The sequence below is a fragment of the Saccopteryx bilineata genome, chromosome 8 (genome assembly GCF_036850765.1).
Source record: "Saccopteryx bilineata isolate mSacBil1 chromosome 8, mSacBil1_pri_phased_curated, whole genome shotgun sequence".
NCBI classification, from domain to species: Eukaryota; Metazoa; Chordata; class Mammalia; order Chiroptera; family Emballonuridae; genus Saccopteryx; species Saccopteryx bilineata.
Window position 1 is genome coordinate 52324823 of NC_089497.1, and position 17094 is coordinate 52341916.

General features: G+C 50.4%; 1 protein-coding gene across 2 annotated transcripts in view; it reads right to left on the reverse strand.

Moving 5' to 3' along the window:
- Positions 1-17094, reverse strand: part of SEMA5B (semaphorin 5B) — a 135253-nt gene that overhangs the window by 46198 nt on the left and 71961 nt on the right. For both annotated transcript variants that reach the window (XM_066241394.1, XM_066241393.1), the window contains exon 2: positions 214-415. In XM_066241394.1, coding sequence (XP_066097491.1) covers positions 214-367 — 154 coding nt within the window. In that variant the 5' untranslated portion in view covers positions 368-415. The remainder of the gene's footprint in view (positions 1-213; positions 416-17094) is intronic.

Below are 17094 nucleotides of genomic sequence, written 5' to 3' on the forward strand. Positions count from 1 at the left end.
GAAAGAAACATGAATGAAGATTCTAAATAAATTGTCTGAGATAAAAATCAGACTCCTCCTGCCCATGGCTGACATTCTTCTTTTGAATCTCTGTACCCTACAAAAAAATGGTCATTCCAGGACTTCCAGCAGCCGGAAGGACCCTGCAAGGTCTGAGCAGAGTCCTTCACACATGGTCATTGCAGAAAGAATTGAGTGGGAAGTGGCTCTTACCTGCAAAGGCCACAGTGGGGTGTTCCCTCAGGGCACACAGTTGCTGCCCACTGCTGGGATCACTGGTGACATCCTGGGAGCTGGAGAGGTGAAACACCAGCAGGGTGAGGCTGGGTGGCAACAGGATGACAGCCAGAGGTCCTAGGAGCACCATGGTGGCCCCTCCGGGGTCCCCGCTCCCAGAGGCAGGCTACGGGAAGACCTGCAATGCAAACATTCAATCTCACCACATGCTCCCTCGGCAACGCCCATCTCTCCCACATTCCTCGTGGTTGGCAGTGGCCCCACAGCCTTGTTTTTTGTTTGTTTAAATCAATTTATATTTTATTTGTTAGAGTTTATTCTGCTGTTGTAATGCAAAGTTACAGATCATATCTTGAAAGCTAATTTCTCTTGGAATGGTATTCAACACAAAACTGACAAATTATAGAGCATTTTCTATTATGATCCCAAATGGCTTAAAATTTGTTTTAATAATAAAGTTGATATCTTTGGGATTTTAACAAAATGAAGCTAGGACAAACGAATAGCCAGTTGTAAAAGGATAAATTTGAATCCATAACTCACACCTTATAATAGGAAAAATTCCAACTGGATAAAAGCTTAAATGCTAAGAATAAAACCAACAAAATACTAGAAGAAAATGTAGGCGGTATCTTTGTAACCTTGGCATGGACTCAAAATCTAGAAGCTATTAAAGAAAAGACTGACAAATTTAATCGTATAAAAATCACAAACTTCTGCGTGAACCTCAAAATAAACAACATCAAGCAAAATCAAAATGCAAATAACAAACTGGAAAAAAATATTTGCAATTCATATCACAGACAAGGGGCTAATATTCCTACTATGTAAATAACTCCTGGGATTCAAGGGGAAAACAGCCAACAATCCAGTAGAAAAAGAATATAATTGCAAACCAGGTTTAAAAATATGAATGACACTTATTTTCACTCATCATAAGAGCAACGCAAATTAAAACTTAGACTGAAACACCTCTGTTCGCCTATCAGTTTAGCAAAAATCCGAATTAGACAACACACTGCTGGCGAGGCCGTGGGAAAAGAGGCGCTCTCATTTATAGCTAGGTGGGTGTGCAGAGTGATGCATCCTGTGGAGGGGAATCTGACAATAGCTGACAAAACGGCAGAGGTATTTCCCCTTTGACCTCACTTTTGAGGGTCTAGACCAGGGCTACTCAACGTATGGTCCATGCACCAGTGCTGATTTACAAACTGTGATGACTCCGGCAAGATCAACACAGAAATTTGCAGGCAAGTGTTAAAAAACAAACAAACACCCTTTATAGTTATTTGACAGTAATTTTTATGTCTACTGGATCCAATAATAAAATATTTGGGCTTGTATTTTGCAGGTTTTTTTTTTTCAATTCACTTCTTTAGGGATTCACTTTTATTAAATTTTACATGATCATCCACCTGCGACAGACTGTAATTTGAAAAGTAAAACCTGTTTCTTCATTACAGATAATTGAGAAACAAAATAGACTACAGAGGCACTTGCCCACGTGTAAAGTCACTTATGCATAGGATCGATTGTTCCTGTGCCCTTCTTTGAAATAAGAGAAGACAGGAAACAACCAAATAGCTAGCAACCAGAAACTGCTTGAATAGCTGTGGTATATCTTTGTGATGGAATAGTGTGCAGCTCCAGAAAAGAATGACGACTTTTCTCTAGATTTTTGAGATGGAGAAATCTCCAGGGATAGTAAGTGAGAAAAGCAAGGTGCACAACAGTCATTAGCACCATGCTACCGTTTGTGCAAAAAGGAGGGCAGAGATAAGTACACTTACACCTGCTTAGCTTCGCATTCACATACGCTAGAAAAATAAACCAATCTAATTAAAAAATAAAACTAATAAGTAGCAAAATAGTGATCTAGGCTTCCCAATATATACCTTTTTATATTATTTTCATTTTTGAGTATTAAATATGTTTACTATTATCTAGGCTCAAAGAAATTTTTTAAACCTTTTTATTTATTTATTTAGATTTTATTTATTCATTATAGAGAGGAGAGAGAGAGAGAGAGAGAGAGAGAGAGAGAGAGAGAGAGAAGGGGGAGCAGCAGGAAGCATCAACTCCCATATGTGCCTTGACCAGGCAAGCCCAGGGTTTTGAACCGGCGACCTCAGCATTTCCAGGTTGATGCTTTATCCACTGTGCCTCCACAGGTCAGGCCTTTAAACCTTTTTAAAAACTACTTTTGTTTTCCTAACACTTCTAATATGGAACGCTGGACAGCAGCGCTGGTGGCCTGACTCACAGCCTCTGAACCAGCTGCCCCGCCTCCTGCTTGGGCCCATCCACTGTGCCACCGAGCAAGCAACCCCTCATCCCGCACAGGTCGCTGAGTGAGTGACCTTCTGGTGTCACTTTCCCCATCTGCAAAATGAAAGGTTGAACTAGCTTGGGGACTTGCCAACCAAGGGACAGGGCGGGGGAACCAATCAGAATTACTTCCACTGGGGGTGGAGGCCTGGAGCCACGGGAACCAATCAGAATTACTTCCACTGGGAGTGGAGGACTGGAGCCACGAGGTGAGTGATTCCAAAGGTGATTCCAAAGGTGATTCAGCCAGTCCCCTGGGGGACTAGAGGCCTTCGGCTTCAGACTTCCGTCCCTCTCTAAGACTCGGTTCCTGCCTGACCTGTGGTGGCGCAGTGGATAAAGCGTCGACCTGGAAATGCTGAGGTCGCCGGTTCGAAACCCTGGGCTTGCCTGGTCAAGGGAATTGATGCTTCCAGCTCCCCCCCCCTTCTCTCTCTGTCTCTCTCTCCCTCTCTGTCTCTCTCCTCTCTAAAATGAATAAATAAAAAAAATTTTAAAAATAAAAAGACTCGGTTCCTAAGCCCTTCCGTTTCTCTCCTTCCTACTGCCACTACATCACCTCCGGTCTGGAAAGTTGGAGCAGATGGTTTCCTTCAGGCCTCAGTTTGCCTCACTGTGTGTGAGAGATGGGATAGCACCTATCCTTGCATCGCTGCAAGGCTTTAAGGAACCGCCCCACCACACAAGGTGTGTGCCCATCAGCCCCCTTCTCCTTCCTCTGCCCCATCCTGCATCCTGGGGCAAAGGTTCCTAGCGCACCTCTTTGATCCCCCTGAGCAAAGGCTCTCTGGGAGGGAGGTCTGGCCTGGGCTTATCTCCCCCCCCCCCCCAGTGATTTTTCACACCGTCATTCACTGAGTTATTTACTCCTCAGGGCTGAACTGGGTCCTCCCTGCTGCCTGGGGCTTGGCACTGCTGTCCTGTCTCTGGTATCTCCTTTCCCTGACACTGAATCCTGGCCCGGGGACTGGGGAGTCAAAGGACAGCTCCAACCCTCTGGCCAGTCACCCTGTGTCCAACTCCCCACTCTTCTCCTCGCCAACTGTGTGACTCTGGGAAAAAGCTGTAACTTCTCCCTGACTTAGTTTCCCCAAATTGTGAGTGAGAATAGCAAAATCAACTCCCTCAGCAGATTTCAGTTTAAAAGGAATTACTATCTTCAAAAGGCCTGGACGGTGCCTGGCAGACAGTGAGCATCCATTAGTGGGAACTCCCGATGCCCTGGGGGGTGAGGGGACTGGGGGATCTCCTTCTGCCCTCTGCCACCTGTGCTGGAGGACTTCTATTTGTCCCTGCACTCTCTCCTCCTTCCTGCTCTGGGAAACCCCTTCCTCTGTTCAGCCAGTGGTGGAGGGGAGGGCACAGGCAGTGGATGGGTGGGGGGAGACAGCAGAATGAGCTCCTGCCCAAGCTCCTCTGCTTGGTTTCAGCAAGCCACCCCTCCCCGCCCTCCCGCCTCTCCTCAGGCTCAGGGGTAGCACCCCGTCCTTACCCCCCAGGGTACGCATCGTGAGCACTCCCAAATGCTCCCAGAGTCGTTCCCAAATCCCTTCCCACAGCTTTGTAAGTAGCTCTTCTATTAAACTGCCCTCCCATTGCCCGTCTGTTTCCTTGGGGGTTACAACACCTAATTGGTGATATCCAACGCATAGTCAAACATCATATTTTTATTTTTTATTATTATTATTTTTTTGTATTTTCCCGAAGCCAGAAACGGGGAGGCAGTCAGACAGACTCCCACATGCGCCCAACTGGGATCCACCCAGCAGGCCCACCAGGGGGTGATGCTCTGCCTATCCGGGGCGTGGCTCTGTTGTGACCAGAGCCACTCTAGCGCCTGAGGCAGAGGCCACAGAGCCATCCTCAGCACCCGGAGTCAACTTTGCTCCAATGGAGCCTTGACTGCGGGAGGGGAAGAGAGAGACAGAGAGGAAGGAGAGGGGGAGGGGTGGAGAAGCGGACGGGTGCTTCTCCTGTGTGCCCTGGCCGGGAATCGAACCCAGGATTTCTGCACGCCAGGCTGATGCTCTACCACTGAGCCAACCAGCTAGAGCTCAAACATCATGTTTTTAGACCTTAACTGAGCTTTTCCTCTCTCAGCTGCTCAGGACATCTAAGGTGTTAGGACAACTACCCTCCCCTCATTATTCCCAATCTGCCCCTGTCGCCCACTCCCTTCCCAGGCCTCCTTGCCACCCGACCCCAGGTCTGATCGCTATCACTACAGCCCCCAAGCCTGCTCATGTGTGTGGCCAGTTCCTGAGCTCTGGGGCCTGAATTAGGAGCACATCTTGAACCTCTTCCCCTCCCTGGGACCTCAGCCCTTGAAGTACCTAATTTTCACAGCAGAAGTTCCACTCGCTTATGGTTTCTATGTAAATATGTCTTCCCAGTTCCTACTGAATCAATAATTGCTAGATTAATATCACTTCCTCTACCTGGGCTCCAGCACAGCGTGTCTGCTGTTTGAGGAGAAAGGAAGGACACAGTGTATAGGTGGTGGGGGGGAGAGCGGGGGCAGGACCTGACTCCAGATCTTCTGCACCCCATGAGGGAGGAGAAGAAGCCAGAGCAGCCCACCGCACACAAACCACAGACCGGAGCGTCATCAGAGATAGACAGACCGTACACTAATCAGGGAGGAGGCAGGATTGGCCTTTCTTCAGATGAGCACTCTAATCCTTAGGAGTGCAGAGGTAGGCCAAGGGGCTGACCCAGGGGCTGACCCAGGGGCCCCACGGGGGCTCACACACAGGCTTGTTTGGCGGTCACATTCAAGAACCTCCCCTGCCCTTGGCAAGGAAGCCAATAGAGCCTAAGAAGGGTGCGAAAGGGGGTCAGATGGATCCAGGCAGCAAGGAATAGGGCTGGGATGTGGGTGCTGGTGGTCAGAGCAGAGCTCAGTGAGCCAGGGCTGGCAGCTGTACAAACGCCAGCGAATGGGGTGCCCGCGCTGAGAGATGAAGGAGAGCGTTAATCCCCACCCACATCACTGGGAGTGTTACAGGGACTGACTTTTGGAACAGACTTCTAGACACGTGGTGGGAGGTGAGGGGGTGACTTCCCAGCTCCCAAGAATTCCTCGTCTTTGGAAGTTATCTCCCCTCCATCCACAGATCAAAGGAGTAGGCCCCTGGCAGCCTCACAATTACACCTGTCCCCATGCCATCATAGCTGTTTGCACCAGGGAGAGTCATGCGGTTAAAACAGACCAATCAGACGCTTTCCCATGGCATTTTTGGTATACAACAAGACACGCCCTCGAGGCAGGTCGGTCTTTCTAGAGGAACCTGGAACTTATAATGTGGACCGGACGGGTGGAGTGGCCATCTTCCATCCGTCACCTGGGCTGAGGAGAGGAGCAGAGAAAATCCGAAGACAGAGACCAGTGACAGGAGACAGAGAGCAGAAACTCTGGGCAGCTGACAACCTTCCAGCTCCCAGTTCTAGCCCTTTCCTGAGGTCTGACTACATTCCACTTCCATGAGCCACCCTCCCCCATCCCTGTAATAAAATTTGCCCTGTTTTTGCTTAAACCAGTCAGAGTTGTGTCAGACCCAGAGTTGCCTATGCAGTGTTGTCTCCGCAGCATTGCCTCCTCGTGTCCCTTCCTGCATTGGTGTGGCGTGGGGGGCAATGTGCCCTGTTCAAAGCCATTCTTTGGTTTTCAGACGGGGGTGGCCAGTGAGAGGCAGGAGGAAGTCATTGGTGGGCTTTTGGGGAAAAGCTCTAAGAGGGCTTTTATTTCTTTCTGCCTGGCCTACAGGTAGGACAGATGGTGCTACATTTGTCTCCATTGCTTTAAGTGACCGTCAGCCAAGTGATAAGGATCGTGGCACAGACAGCTAGGTGGAACCTGGGATGTTGAGGACAGAACCAGCTGTGGTCTGCCTGTCTCCGCACTCCTCCATGTTTTCTTTTTTTGTTTGTTTGTTTTTTGTATTTTTCTGAAGCTGGAAACAGGGAGAGACAGTCAGACAGACTCCCGCATGCGCCCGACTGGGATCCACCAGGCACACCCATCAGGGGCCACGCTCTGCCCACCAGAGGGTGATGCTCTGCCCCTCAGGGGCGTTGCTCTGCCGCGACCAGAGCCACTCTAGCGCCTGGGGCAGAGGCCAAGGAGCCATCCCCAGCGCCCGGGCCATCTTTGCTCCAATGGAGCCTTGGCTGCGGGAGGGGAAGAGAGAGACAGAGAGGAAGGAGGGGGGGGTGGAGAAGCAAATGGGCGCTTCTCCTATGTGCCCTGGCCGGGAATTGAACCCAGGTCCCCCGCACGCCAGGCCGACGCTCTACTGCTGAGCCAACCGGCCAGGGCGACTCCTCCATGTTTGACCACCTCCGTTCTGTCCCCATTTCCCTGTCTGTAAAATGGGGAGAATAACCACCTACGTCATAGAGTTTTTGTGAAGATTAAACGAGTTGTTTTGTCTAACAGGCTTTGAATAGCACCTGCCACAAATTAGACATTGCATAAGTCATGGTTACTATTACTCTTACTATTATTTGAGAACAATTCACTCCTAATGTACTCATGCCCCAGTTTCTCAGTTATATCAGCCAAGTGTAACTCTGGTCCCACATAATCTAGTTTCTCATACTTAAAACCAACACTCCTAAGACAGGCAAGAACTGCTATTCTTAACATGTCTGCCTAATCTGATGTTAAAATAATCCTAGAATTTCTCTTCTGGCAGTGTGTAGAAGGGGCCAGCCAACCTTCCCGAGGTTGCAGAGTTCCATGGGAAGTTCTGAGCTGGGGGTGCTGCCAGATCTACGTGCAAATCTTTGTTTCGTCACCTGCACAATTAGATGACTAGTCCCCTGTCTTAGGGAGAATGCTTGCGATGCAAGCAGAGGTAAGTCTGGCACAGAATGGGGCCTTTATGAAATATGTTTATATCAATGTATTCATATACATAAAATATTCAACTAGTTACCTAAGTGTTTGCCCCAGGTTCATTGTTTATTCATTTATACACAACTTCACTGAGCACTGAATACCTCGTATGTGCTGGGCCTGGTATAGATAGGGAAAGTGAGGGAGAAGAAATACCCATATGACAAAACTATGTTCCCTACTTCCGGGAACTTACAGTCTGATTAGAAGAGAGGAGACATTTCTCCAAAGAACACTATATTGCAAGGCAGAGCCAGTGACCGACCTGGGCCTGGGTCCAGATGAATAAGGGGGCACAGAATGCCTGTGCTTTACCCTGGCTCAGGGCTGCTGTCACTGGCTCTGTGGCAGGGTGCTTGGTCTCGGAGGTGGAGGAAGGGAGGCACAGTGGCAGCTGACTCTTGCTATTTTGGGAAACCTCCAGTGATAAGGAAAGCATTTTCCCAAATCACCGGCAGGGCTTCTATTGCCTTCTCTCCTGTGCTGCCCCAATTCCCTGTGGTCCCCGATACGGGGTCTCTAATGGCGCCTAGAGGCGTGTGAATGCATGTGCATGTATGTGCGAGAGAATGCACATCCACACAGGTGCCTCGCCTACTCTGGGACTTCTCCAGTGCTCATTGTCCCAGACAGACAGTGGGAGAAGGATTGGCTGAAACTGTGGAAGGGAATAGAACTGCTGAGCGAGAGAGAAGGGCCGAGAGCCAGGGCCAGAGCTGTTGGAAGGCCACAGTGATAGAGGAACCTCTGCTCCTCTCCCTGGTGCCAAGGGCCCACTGATGGTTTAAGGCAGGGGAAGGGTGTGGTCGGATCTGTGGTTGGGGAAGTTAGGTGGCAGCGGACTGTGGCTGGGGTGGGTTGGAGCAGGCCACCCGTCTGCAGTGAAACTCTGAGAACTAGAATTGATTGGTTACTTCTTCCTCCAAGAGAACCCAGCCCCATTCCCAGAGCATAGCAGGATCTCAGCCTCTTCTTGTGCCCCTTGGAGGACACACCAGCCCAACTGTAGGCGGTGGCCCTGAATAGAAGCAGGGAAAGACTGGAGGACCAGGTAGGAGAGCTGGACCTTTAAATTGCTGCTGCAAGGGGGGCCCGTGCAGAGCAACCAGAGGCCTCTTCTCTTCTGATTGATAAAAAGGGTGTAATCAGAACAAAAACCCCCACCTATGGCCTTAAAAGATAAGGGCTTGAGTAAACACGGCCGCTGTGTATTGAGAATGTGCCAGGCGCTGTGCTAAGCTTTCCTTGCAAGACCTCATGGCAATTTGGCAAGAAAGCTGAGAACTGCATTTGTGATCATCATTCTCAGTTGATAGGAAGAAACAGAGGTTAGTGGGGCCAAGGAACGCGCTCAAGGTCCCAGTGGCCATTAATAACAAAGCCAATTGTTATTTGAATTGGGATTTGAACCTGAGACAGTCTGCTGCAGAATCCCAAGCTCTGAGTCACGACACGCAGGGTCCTCGAATCCCAAGCTCTGAGTCATGACAGAGGGTCCTCCCTGGAGGAGAGTGGCCCCAGCCCTCCTGGCACCCTCCATAGCCCTGGCTGGGAGGACTCTCCAAGCAAGCAGCCTTAGAAGCTTAATTTGGTTTCCTGCATTGGCTTCCTGACCAAGGAGAGTGCTTTCTAACTATAAATTATTAAACTGACTTCCTGCTGCAAATCAGCCTCCTGTGAGTTTGGAATGTGGGAGCCAATTTTTCCAGGTCCTGATCGGCTCTGGAAAAAGAAATTGCATTCAGCTGCTGATGGACAGGGAAGAGTCCAGAGGCTGGGAGGCACCCCCCCCCCCCATGCTTGACAGCTGGGGCCAGTGTAGGTGGGGCCAGTGTAGGTGGGGCCAGTGTAGGTGGGGCCAGTGTAGGCGGGGCCAGTGTAGGTGGGGCCAGTGTAGGCGGGGCCAGTGTAGGCGGGGCCAGTGTAGGTGGGGCCAGTGTAGGTGGGGCCAGTGTAGGTGGGGCCAGTGTAGGTGGGGCCAGTGTAGGCGGGGCCAGTGTAGGCGGGGCCAGTGTAGGTGGGGCCAGTGTAGGTGGGGCCAGTGTAGGTGGGGCCAGTGTAGGTGCAGGGAACGAGATGCTTCCTTTTGTCCCCTCCTCGAGCTCAGCCCTTGAGCCCTTGAGGACCTTGGGGAAGGGGGCTCAGCAGTCCTCTTTCCCGGCTCCCCTCCCTTCTTGCCTCCATTCAAAGTCTCCTCTTGGCTGCCTGCCTGGGAAAGGGGGAGAAAAATAGAAGGAAAAGAAAAGAGGAGGAAATAGGGGGAAACCCAAACCAGGAAAGAATGTATTCTGTCTGCGGTTCGGTGGGGAGATGAGGGTGGGAGCCCCCCCTCCCGCCCCCCAGAGCCAGAATGCCATCTTCCCATCACTCACTACTTGGGGGGCAAAGTTTAGCCAAGCTCAGCACAAAATAAAATTGAGATGCAGATTCCTTCCCATTGCTGTGAATAGAGCAGATTGGATACGGAGTTTCCTCTTTTCTTCCCATTTAGACCATCTGGGCAACTGGGGCCCAGAGGGAAGGTTGGGACCAGGTGGGGGAGGGGACAGAGGCTTGGAAAGACTGCCCAGCACTTTCCAGCTCCGGAACCTGGGGCTCAGGGTGCAGACGCCTCCTCCACCCCACCCCCTTTCCCAGGGGCAAGTTCAATCCCTCTGCACTCTGCTGTTAGGTCTGGGCCAGAGCAGGCTGGGTTGGGTTCTCCTCTCCTCTGTTTCCTAGCGAAAGTCATGGGCGTTTGGCAGTCCTTCCCACAGTCCAGCACAACCCACCCCCCCTCAGCTGCAATTAAAAAAAAATGTCATCAAGCAAAGCTTAATAAGATGAGCCTTAAAGATCATCTGGTTCAACGCTGTGTTTGACAGATAAGGAAACAGGCTTGGGGGAGAGTATCGTGCAGGAAGCTGAGGAGAGAACTGAGACTAAATAACAACAACAACAAAGGCTACATTCTCATGCATCAGGCAGTGTTCCATGCTCTTTATATTATGCCATTTAATCTCTACAGTAACCTTGTGAAGTAGGTTCTATCATCACCCCCATATTATGGATGGAGAAACTGAGATACTGACCAGTTAAGTAAGGTGCATAAGGACAAACATGTAGAAGCCAGTTCAAACCCGGACAGTGGCTCCAGACCCGCCCCTTGCTTAGTCTCAACGTGCCCTGCAGGAAAATGGCATCATTTGACATAGCCTTGTAAGGGTGGCACTAGCCTGACAGGAATCTCGCCAGGGCCAGCAGGCTGCTTTAGCAACCATTTGCGGATGGTGAAACTCAGACACATGGCCCACACTCATTCTGTAGTTATAATCAGAGTCCGGACTTGCTGTGATGAACAATGTATGTCAATACAAAGTCAGAACTGAAACGAATAGAAAGGGAATGATTACAACACTAGGGAAAGTGAGCAAATGGGAACCTTGTGAGGGTAACTCTGTAGGAGACGACATGCGTGTGAAGAAAATGACCAAACGAATGAGGAAGAGAGCGTTAGAGGGAGAAGCATGGGTTGGAAGCCCGACACTGTCTCACAGCTGTAGAGCAGCTGTGAGGCCATAAGGTAAACAGCACATTTGGCTGTGGCTTGCATAGTACATATTACAAACAGTGCCGGTGGTGGTCACACTAAGGTGGTATAATGAGTAGAAATTTTTTTTGTTTGTTTTCCAAACATTCTATAATATTTGATTGTTTTGTAACGAAAACAAAAGAGACTTGCCGACTTTAATTGCTGGAATTAACTGCTAAGGATGTTGCCAAACATAAATCAAGCTTATCTAGTCATTAGAGCAGCCTTCTTTTTCTCCTCCCCATGGGCAAGCTCTCTCCCTGGAAACATTCTGCTATCAGATATTCAGTTGCTAAAATAAAATGAAACTGCATTTCAAAACATGCATGCAGCTCAGAAACAGACAGCAAATACAGCTAAAGGCCTGGGCTTCCAATGACAGATTCACTGGCTCAACGTGAACCTTTGTGGGAGGGACTATTTCACCCAACTCTCCTGGGCAGGGCTCCTCAACACCTGGAGAGCTTGCTCTGCTATTACGCAGAGTTTCTAAAGCCATGGATGGTGCTGATGCTGCAGGACAGTGTGAAAGGCCCTCATGCCACTGGCCTGTGCTCTCCAGAGCTGTGAAAATGGGTCGGTGAGAAGAGGAAATGGTGCCGCTGCTGTGGAAAACAGTGTGGTGGTTCCTCAAAAAATTAAAGCTAGAATTACCCTGTGATCCAGCAATTGCTTCTGGGTATATGCCCAAAAGAACTGAAAGCAGGGACTCGAAAAACTATTTGTACGCCCCTGTTCACAGCAGCATTATTCACAGCAGCCAAAAGGGGGAGGCAACCTGAGTGTCCATCCACAGAGGAGTGGATAAGCAAATTGTGGCCTATCCATACAACGGAAGGTCATCCAGCCTTGAACTGGAGTGAGAGTCTGACTCATGCGACAGCGCAGATGAACCTTGAAGACATGCGGAGTAAATTAAGCTGGACATAGAAGGACAAGTACTACATGATTCCACTTATACAAGGTACCTGAAACAGTCAAGTTCATGGAGACAGAAGGCAGAATGGTGATTACCAGGCTCTCGGGGAGGGGAGACTGGAGAGTTATTTTTTTTATTTTATTTTATTTTTTTTTGCATTTTTCTGAAGCTGGAAACAGGGAGAGACAGTCAGACAGACTCCCGCATGCATCCGACCGGGATCCACCCGGCACGCCCACCAGGGGCCACGCTCTGTCCACCAGGGGGCGATGCTCTGCCCATCCTGGGTGTCGCCATCTTGCGACCAGAGTCACTCTAGCACCTGAGGCAGAGGCCACAGAGCCATCCCCAGCGCCCGGGCCATCTTTGCTCCAATGGAGCCTTGGCTGCGGGAGGGGAAGAGAGAGGAAGGCGCGGCAGAGGGGTGGAGAAGCAAATGGGCGCTTCTCCTGTGTGCCCTGGCCGGGAATTGAACCCGGGTCCTCCGCACGCTAGGCCAACGCTCTACCGCTGAGCCAACCGGCCAGGGCAAGACTGGAGAGTTATTTAATGTGTACTAAGAGTTTCCCTGTAAGAAGATGCAGAGTTCTCGAGATGGGTGGCGGTGACGGATGTACAGTGTAAATGTACTTGATACTACTGAGCTGCACACTTAAATATAATTAAGATGGTAAATTTTATATTATGTGTATATTATTACAATAAAAAAAGATATCCTAAGATCCACTGGACTGAGGAGAACCAGAAGATGTGCTGCTGCCACCCAGAGGACCGGTCTGCTGGCGAGTGGCGCCCCCTGCTGGCCCCTCCCTGTCCCCCAAGGCACATCTACCCCTGACCAGTGAGTGTGGCCTGTCTGTCGCTGCACGCATTCCCTGTTGCTGCTGTACCCAGTTCTCACAGGCCGAGTGGCTTCAAACACATTTATTCTCTCACAGTGCCAGAGGTTAGAAATTCAACACGGGCCTCAATGGGCTAAAATCAAAGTGTCGGCAGGACCGTGTTCCTTTTTGGAGGCTCTAGGGGAGAATTTATTTCCTTGTCTTTTCCACCTTGTAGAGGCCCCACATTCCACTGCAGGCCGGCCGCGGTCTTTCTCTAACCGCTCTCCCATAGTTACTCCTCCTCGAGCGCACCTGGGGAGGTTCTCTGCTCTTAAGGGGCCCTGTGATTACATCGGCACAACACAGATATAACAGGATGAGTATTGTCAAGGTCCTTGACTGAATCGCATTGGCAAAGTCCCTTTGGCCACATTAAGTAATATATTCACAGGTTTCAGGGATAAGGACACACACGTCTTTGGTGGGTCATTCTTCTGTCTACCACACCCATCACACACACTCTCGCCCAGTCACTCACACGTGGCAAACGTTTCTGGCAACCAAGACTCATGTGGGCCTGAATTTCTGAAGAAGGAAGAGTAGCAGCCGGCAGGTGGCGCCACACAAGCTCGGGGAAGGAACAGGAAGCTCTATCTAACTGAGGAGCAGTCAGGGAGCACGGTGTGCGAGCCCGAAGAGGTGAGCGAAGGGGAGCAGTGTGTCCCCCAGGAAAGACGAAAGACAACACGTAAAATACAGAGGAGATCGTGGGAAAGATCTCACAAGTGGACTGCACTTTAAACAAAGAAATTCCTGAATATTGGCACAAAAGTTTTACCAAAGGGCGATTATTATTTACCTCCCGAAAGGATTTTCCAAAGTGTTCTTCAAGTAATGTTCTACTGTGTTCTTAAAATAGAATTTACACCCAGTTTTTCAGCCAACACATAAAGAGATGCTTGTAAATCTATTGAAACGAAGTGAGACCAGTAACATCTGCCACCTTCTGTGCTGGCGGTGTCAGAGGGAGGGGAACGGAAGCACTGGTGGAGACAGGCTCAGACTCCAGCCTGGGCCTGGGAAGGCCATCCATTGCCGGTCCTGGTGACCTACCCTCAACTCAGGCACAAACCAAGCCCCGAGGTGCCGAAAAGGAACCGGCAGGCAGGCCAGCCGGCCCCAGGGCCACCTCGCCTGCAGCTCTGCTCCTGCCTGTGCGCAGTGGGGAGTTTTCCAGGATGCGAGAACTGCCTGTCTCTGTGGGGAACAAAAGCTACACCCCTCCAACAGCACATAGCACTCATGGCTTACCTAGTGGGTCATTTCTGGAATGAGACCAAGACTTTCAATTACCGATAACGCCTGTCATAAAGTTATTAGAGAAAAGAATCCAAATGACCTGAAACAGGTAAAAATGCTTTGATGTAAACAATTTCATGTCTCTTTGGGGAGTCAGCAAGAACAGGGCACCAGAAAGAATCAGAGTTTCGGCCCCCATTTTGCCACAGAACCTATTGGAAATCCTTCCTGGGCTTCAAAGCAGACAAGAGAAAGGAAGGTGTCATAAAAATCTTGGGCATGGCCCTGGCCGGTTGGCTCAGCGGTAGAGCGTCGGCCTGGCGTGCGGGGGGACCCGGGTTCGATTCCTGGCCAGGGCACATAGGAGAGGTGCCCATTTGCTTCTCCAACCCCCCCTTCCTCTCTGTCTCTCTCTTCCCCTCCCGCAGCCAAGGCTTCATTGGAGCAAAGATGGCCCAGGCGCTGGGGATGGCTCCTTGGCCTCTGCCCCAGGCGCTAGAATGGCTCTGGTCGCGGCAGAGTGACGCCCCGGAGGGGCAAAGCATCGCCCCCTGGTGGGCAGAGCGTCGCCCCCTGGTGGGCGTGCCGGGTGGATCCCGGTCGGGTGCATGCGGGAGTCTGTCTGACTGTCTCTCTCCGTTTCCAGCTTCAGAAAAATACAAAAAAAAAATAAATAAATAAAATCTTGGGCATTACAGTTGTCTCTCGCCATACCGCGTCTCACTTTTCACGGTCTCACTGTATCACGGATTTTTAAATTGCATATATTTAATTTTGTATCATGGATTTTTCGCTATATCGTGGGACTTTGCAGTATATAGGTATTTTTATATATTTATTATCTTAATTATTAGGAAGTGTTTATGGCAGGTGACGTAAGAGCTAAATGCAGGGGTCCCCAAACTTTTTACACAGGGAGCCAGTTCACTGTACCTCAGACCATTGGAGGGCAGGACTATAAAAAAAAACTATGAACAAATCCCTATGCACACTGCACATATCTTATTTTAAAGTAAAAAAACAAAAAGGGAACAAATACAATATTTAAAATAAGAGCAAGTAAATTTAAATCAACAAATTGACCAGTGTTTCAATAGGAACTATGCTCCTCTCACTGACCACCAATGAAAGAGGTGCCCCTTCCGGAAGTGCGGCGGGGGACCGGATAAATGGCCTCAGGGGGCCGCATGTGGCCCGCAGGCCGTAGTTTGGGGACCCCTGAGCTAAATGCATAGGGAGAGGCGAGAGAGGATGGGAAGGCATGTACCCATTTGTACGTGGCCGCGTGACTCAGCTCTCCAGTTCCCCGGCTGACTGCTGCCTCCTCAGTACACCGGCCCAGGTCTGCCCATTTCTCAGCAATAACCAAACCTCAGACAAATCTCATTGGCTACGATACTGTCACTGCACAATGTTCAGATCTGTTCTTTTTGTTGTTGTTGTTTTGTTTTTGGTATTTTTCTGAAGTGAGAAGCAGGAGGCAGAGAGACAGACTCCTGCATGTGCCCAACCGGGATCCACCTGGCATGCCCACCAGGGGGCGATGCTCTGCCCATCTGGGGCGTTGCTCCACTGCAACCAGAGCCATTCTAGAGCCTGAGGCAGAGGCCATGGATCCTCAGTGCCTGGACCAACTTTGCTCCAACGGAGCCTTGGCTGCTGGAGGGGGAGAGAGAGACAGAGATAAAGGAGAGGGGGAAGAGTGGAGAAGCAAATGGGCGCTTCTACTGTTTACCCTGGCTGGGAATCGAACTCAGGACTTTAACATGTTGGGCCGATGCTCTACCGCTGAGCTAGCTGGCCAGGGCTGGGATCTGTCCATTTTAAGAGAACAGACATCTATACATCTTATTTATGCAATATTCCCTATTTTTAAAATGCTGGCAATTACTTGTATTTTTTGAAATCCCTATTTATGCCAAACAAAACATGTCTGTTTGCAACCTCAGGGCTCCAGCCTCCCTCCCACTTTGCTTCTCTCTGTTCCCAGTGCCCATGTGTCAGCATACCCACGCTCTCTCCTAGACGAGAAGCCAAGAAGCTGAGCAGCTGACTCCTCAGGGCCACCGACTCCATCTTCCCTCCGCTGGCCTCAGGCCCCCCGAACCGATGCTGGACTCTCCAGCTTCAGAGTTTGGCCCTCCAATGGGGGGGGGGGGGAGAATGGTGAGTGTGAAGAAGACAGAAGAGAAGGCTGACTGATGCCACTCAGGGTGACAGAGCAGCTAATTAATAGAGTTAAACATCTGGCGTTTAATTAACACCCTCCCTCCTCTCGTGCCCCCTCCCGTTTCCCTCTCCCATCAGGTCTCCTCCGAGGGTGAAACAGGAGCAGGAAGCTGGAGGGCAGATGGGGAACTGGGGTGGCAGGGCGTGGCCCGAGGCAGGGCGTGGCTGGAGGCAGGGTGTGGCCCGAGGCAGGGTGTGGCCCGAGGCAGGGTGTGGGAATAGAGGGGTGGTGAGGTGACCCCCCCATGAGCTGAAAGGAGCAGGACAAGTTAGGAAGAAGCAGGTTTATGTTTCAGTAAGAGAGACTCAGTGTCATCTGGAAGTTTCCTAGGCAGGAGCTGGGGGCAGAAGCTCGGTGCCTAGGCCTGGACACGGAAGTCCACGGCTCTCCCGTGGCAGCACGGGTGGTTGCCTCCCTGCTGCTCATTCTTCCATCAGTCTTAATAACAACCCCACGTTGCACAGCACGGCGATGTGCCTAGCCCCCTGTGACGTACTTTCCCAACCTCTCAAGCAGTCAGGGAGGTCATGTGCGTAGTCTGGCCAATAAGAAATAAGCAGAAGTCTGCTACCGGCCCTAGGAAAGTGCTGCTTTCCTTCCAAGAGAATAGATCAGCTGGCACCAACCACGTCTTGTCTCCTTCCTGCCTCCAGAGGAATGTGATGTCTTGAACTGCATTAGCCATTTTGACACTATGAGACAGGAGGCATGAGAGACCAAAAGGATTAGAGTATCCTGACGCTGTTGAGCCAGTGTGCAAAGATCGGCAGCGGCTGCACCTCCAAA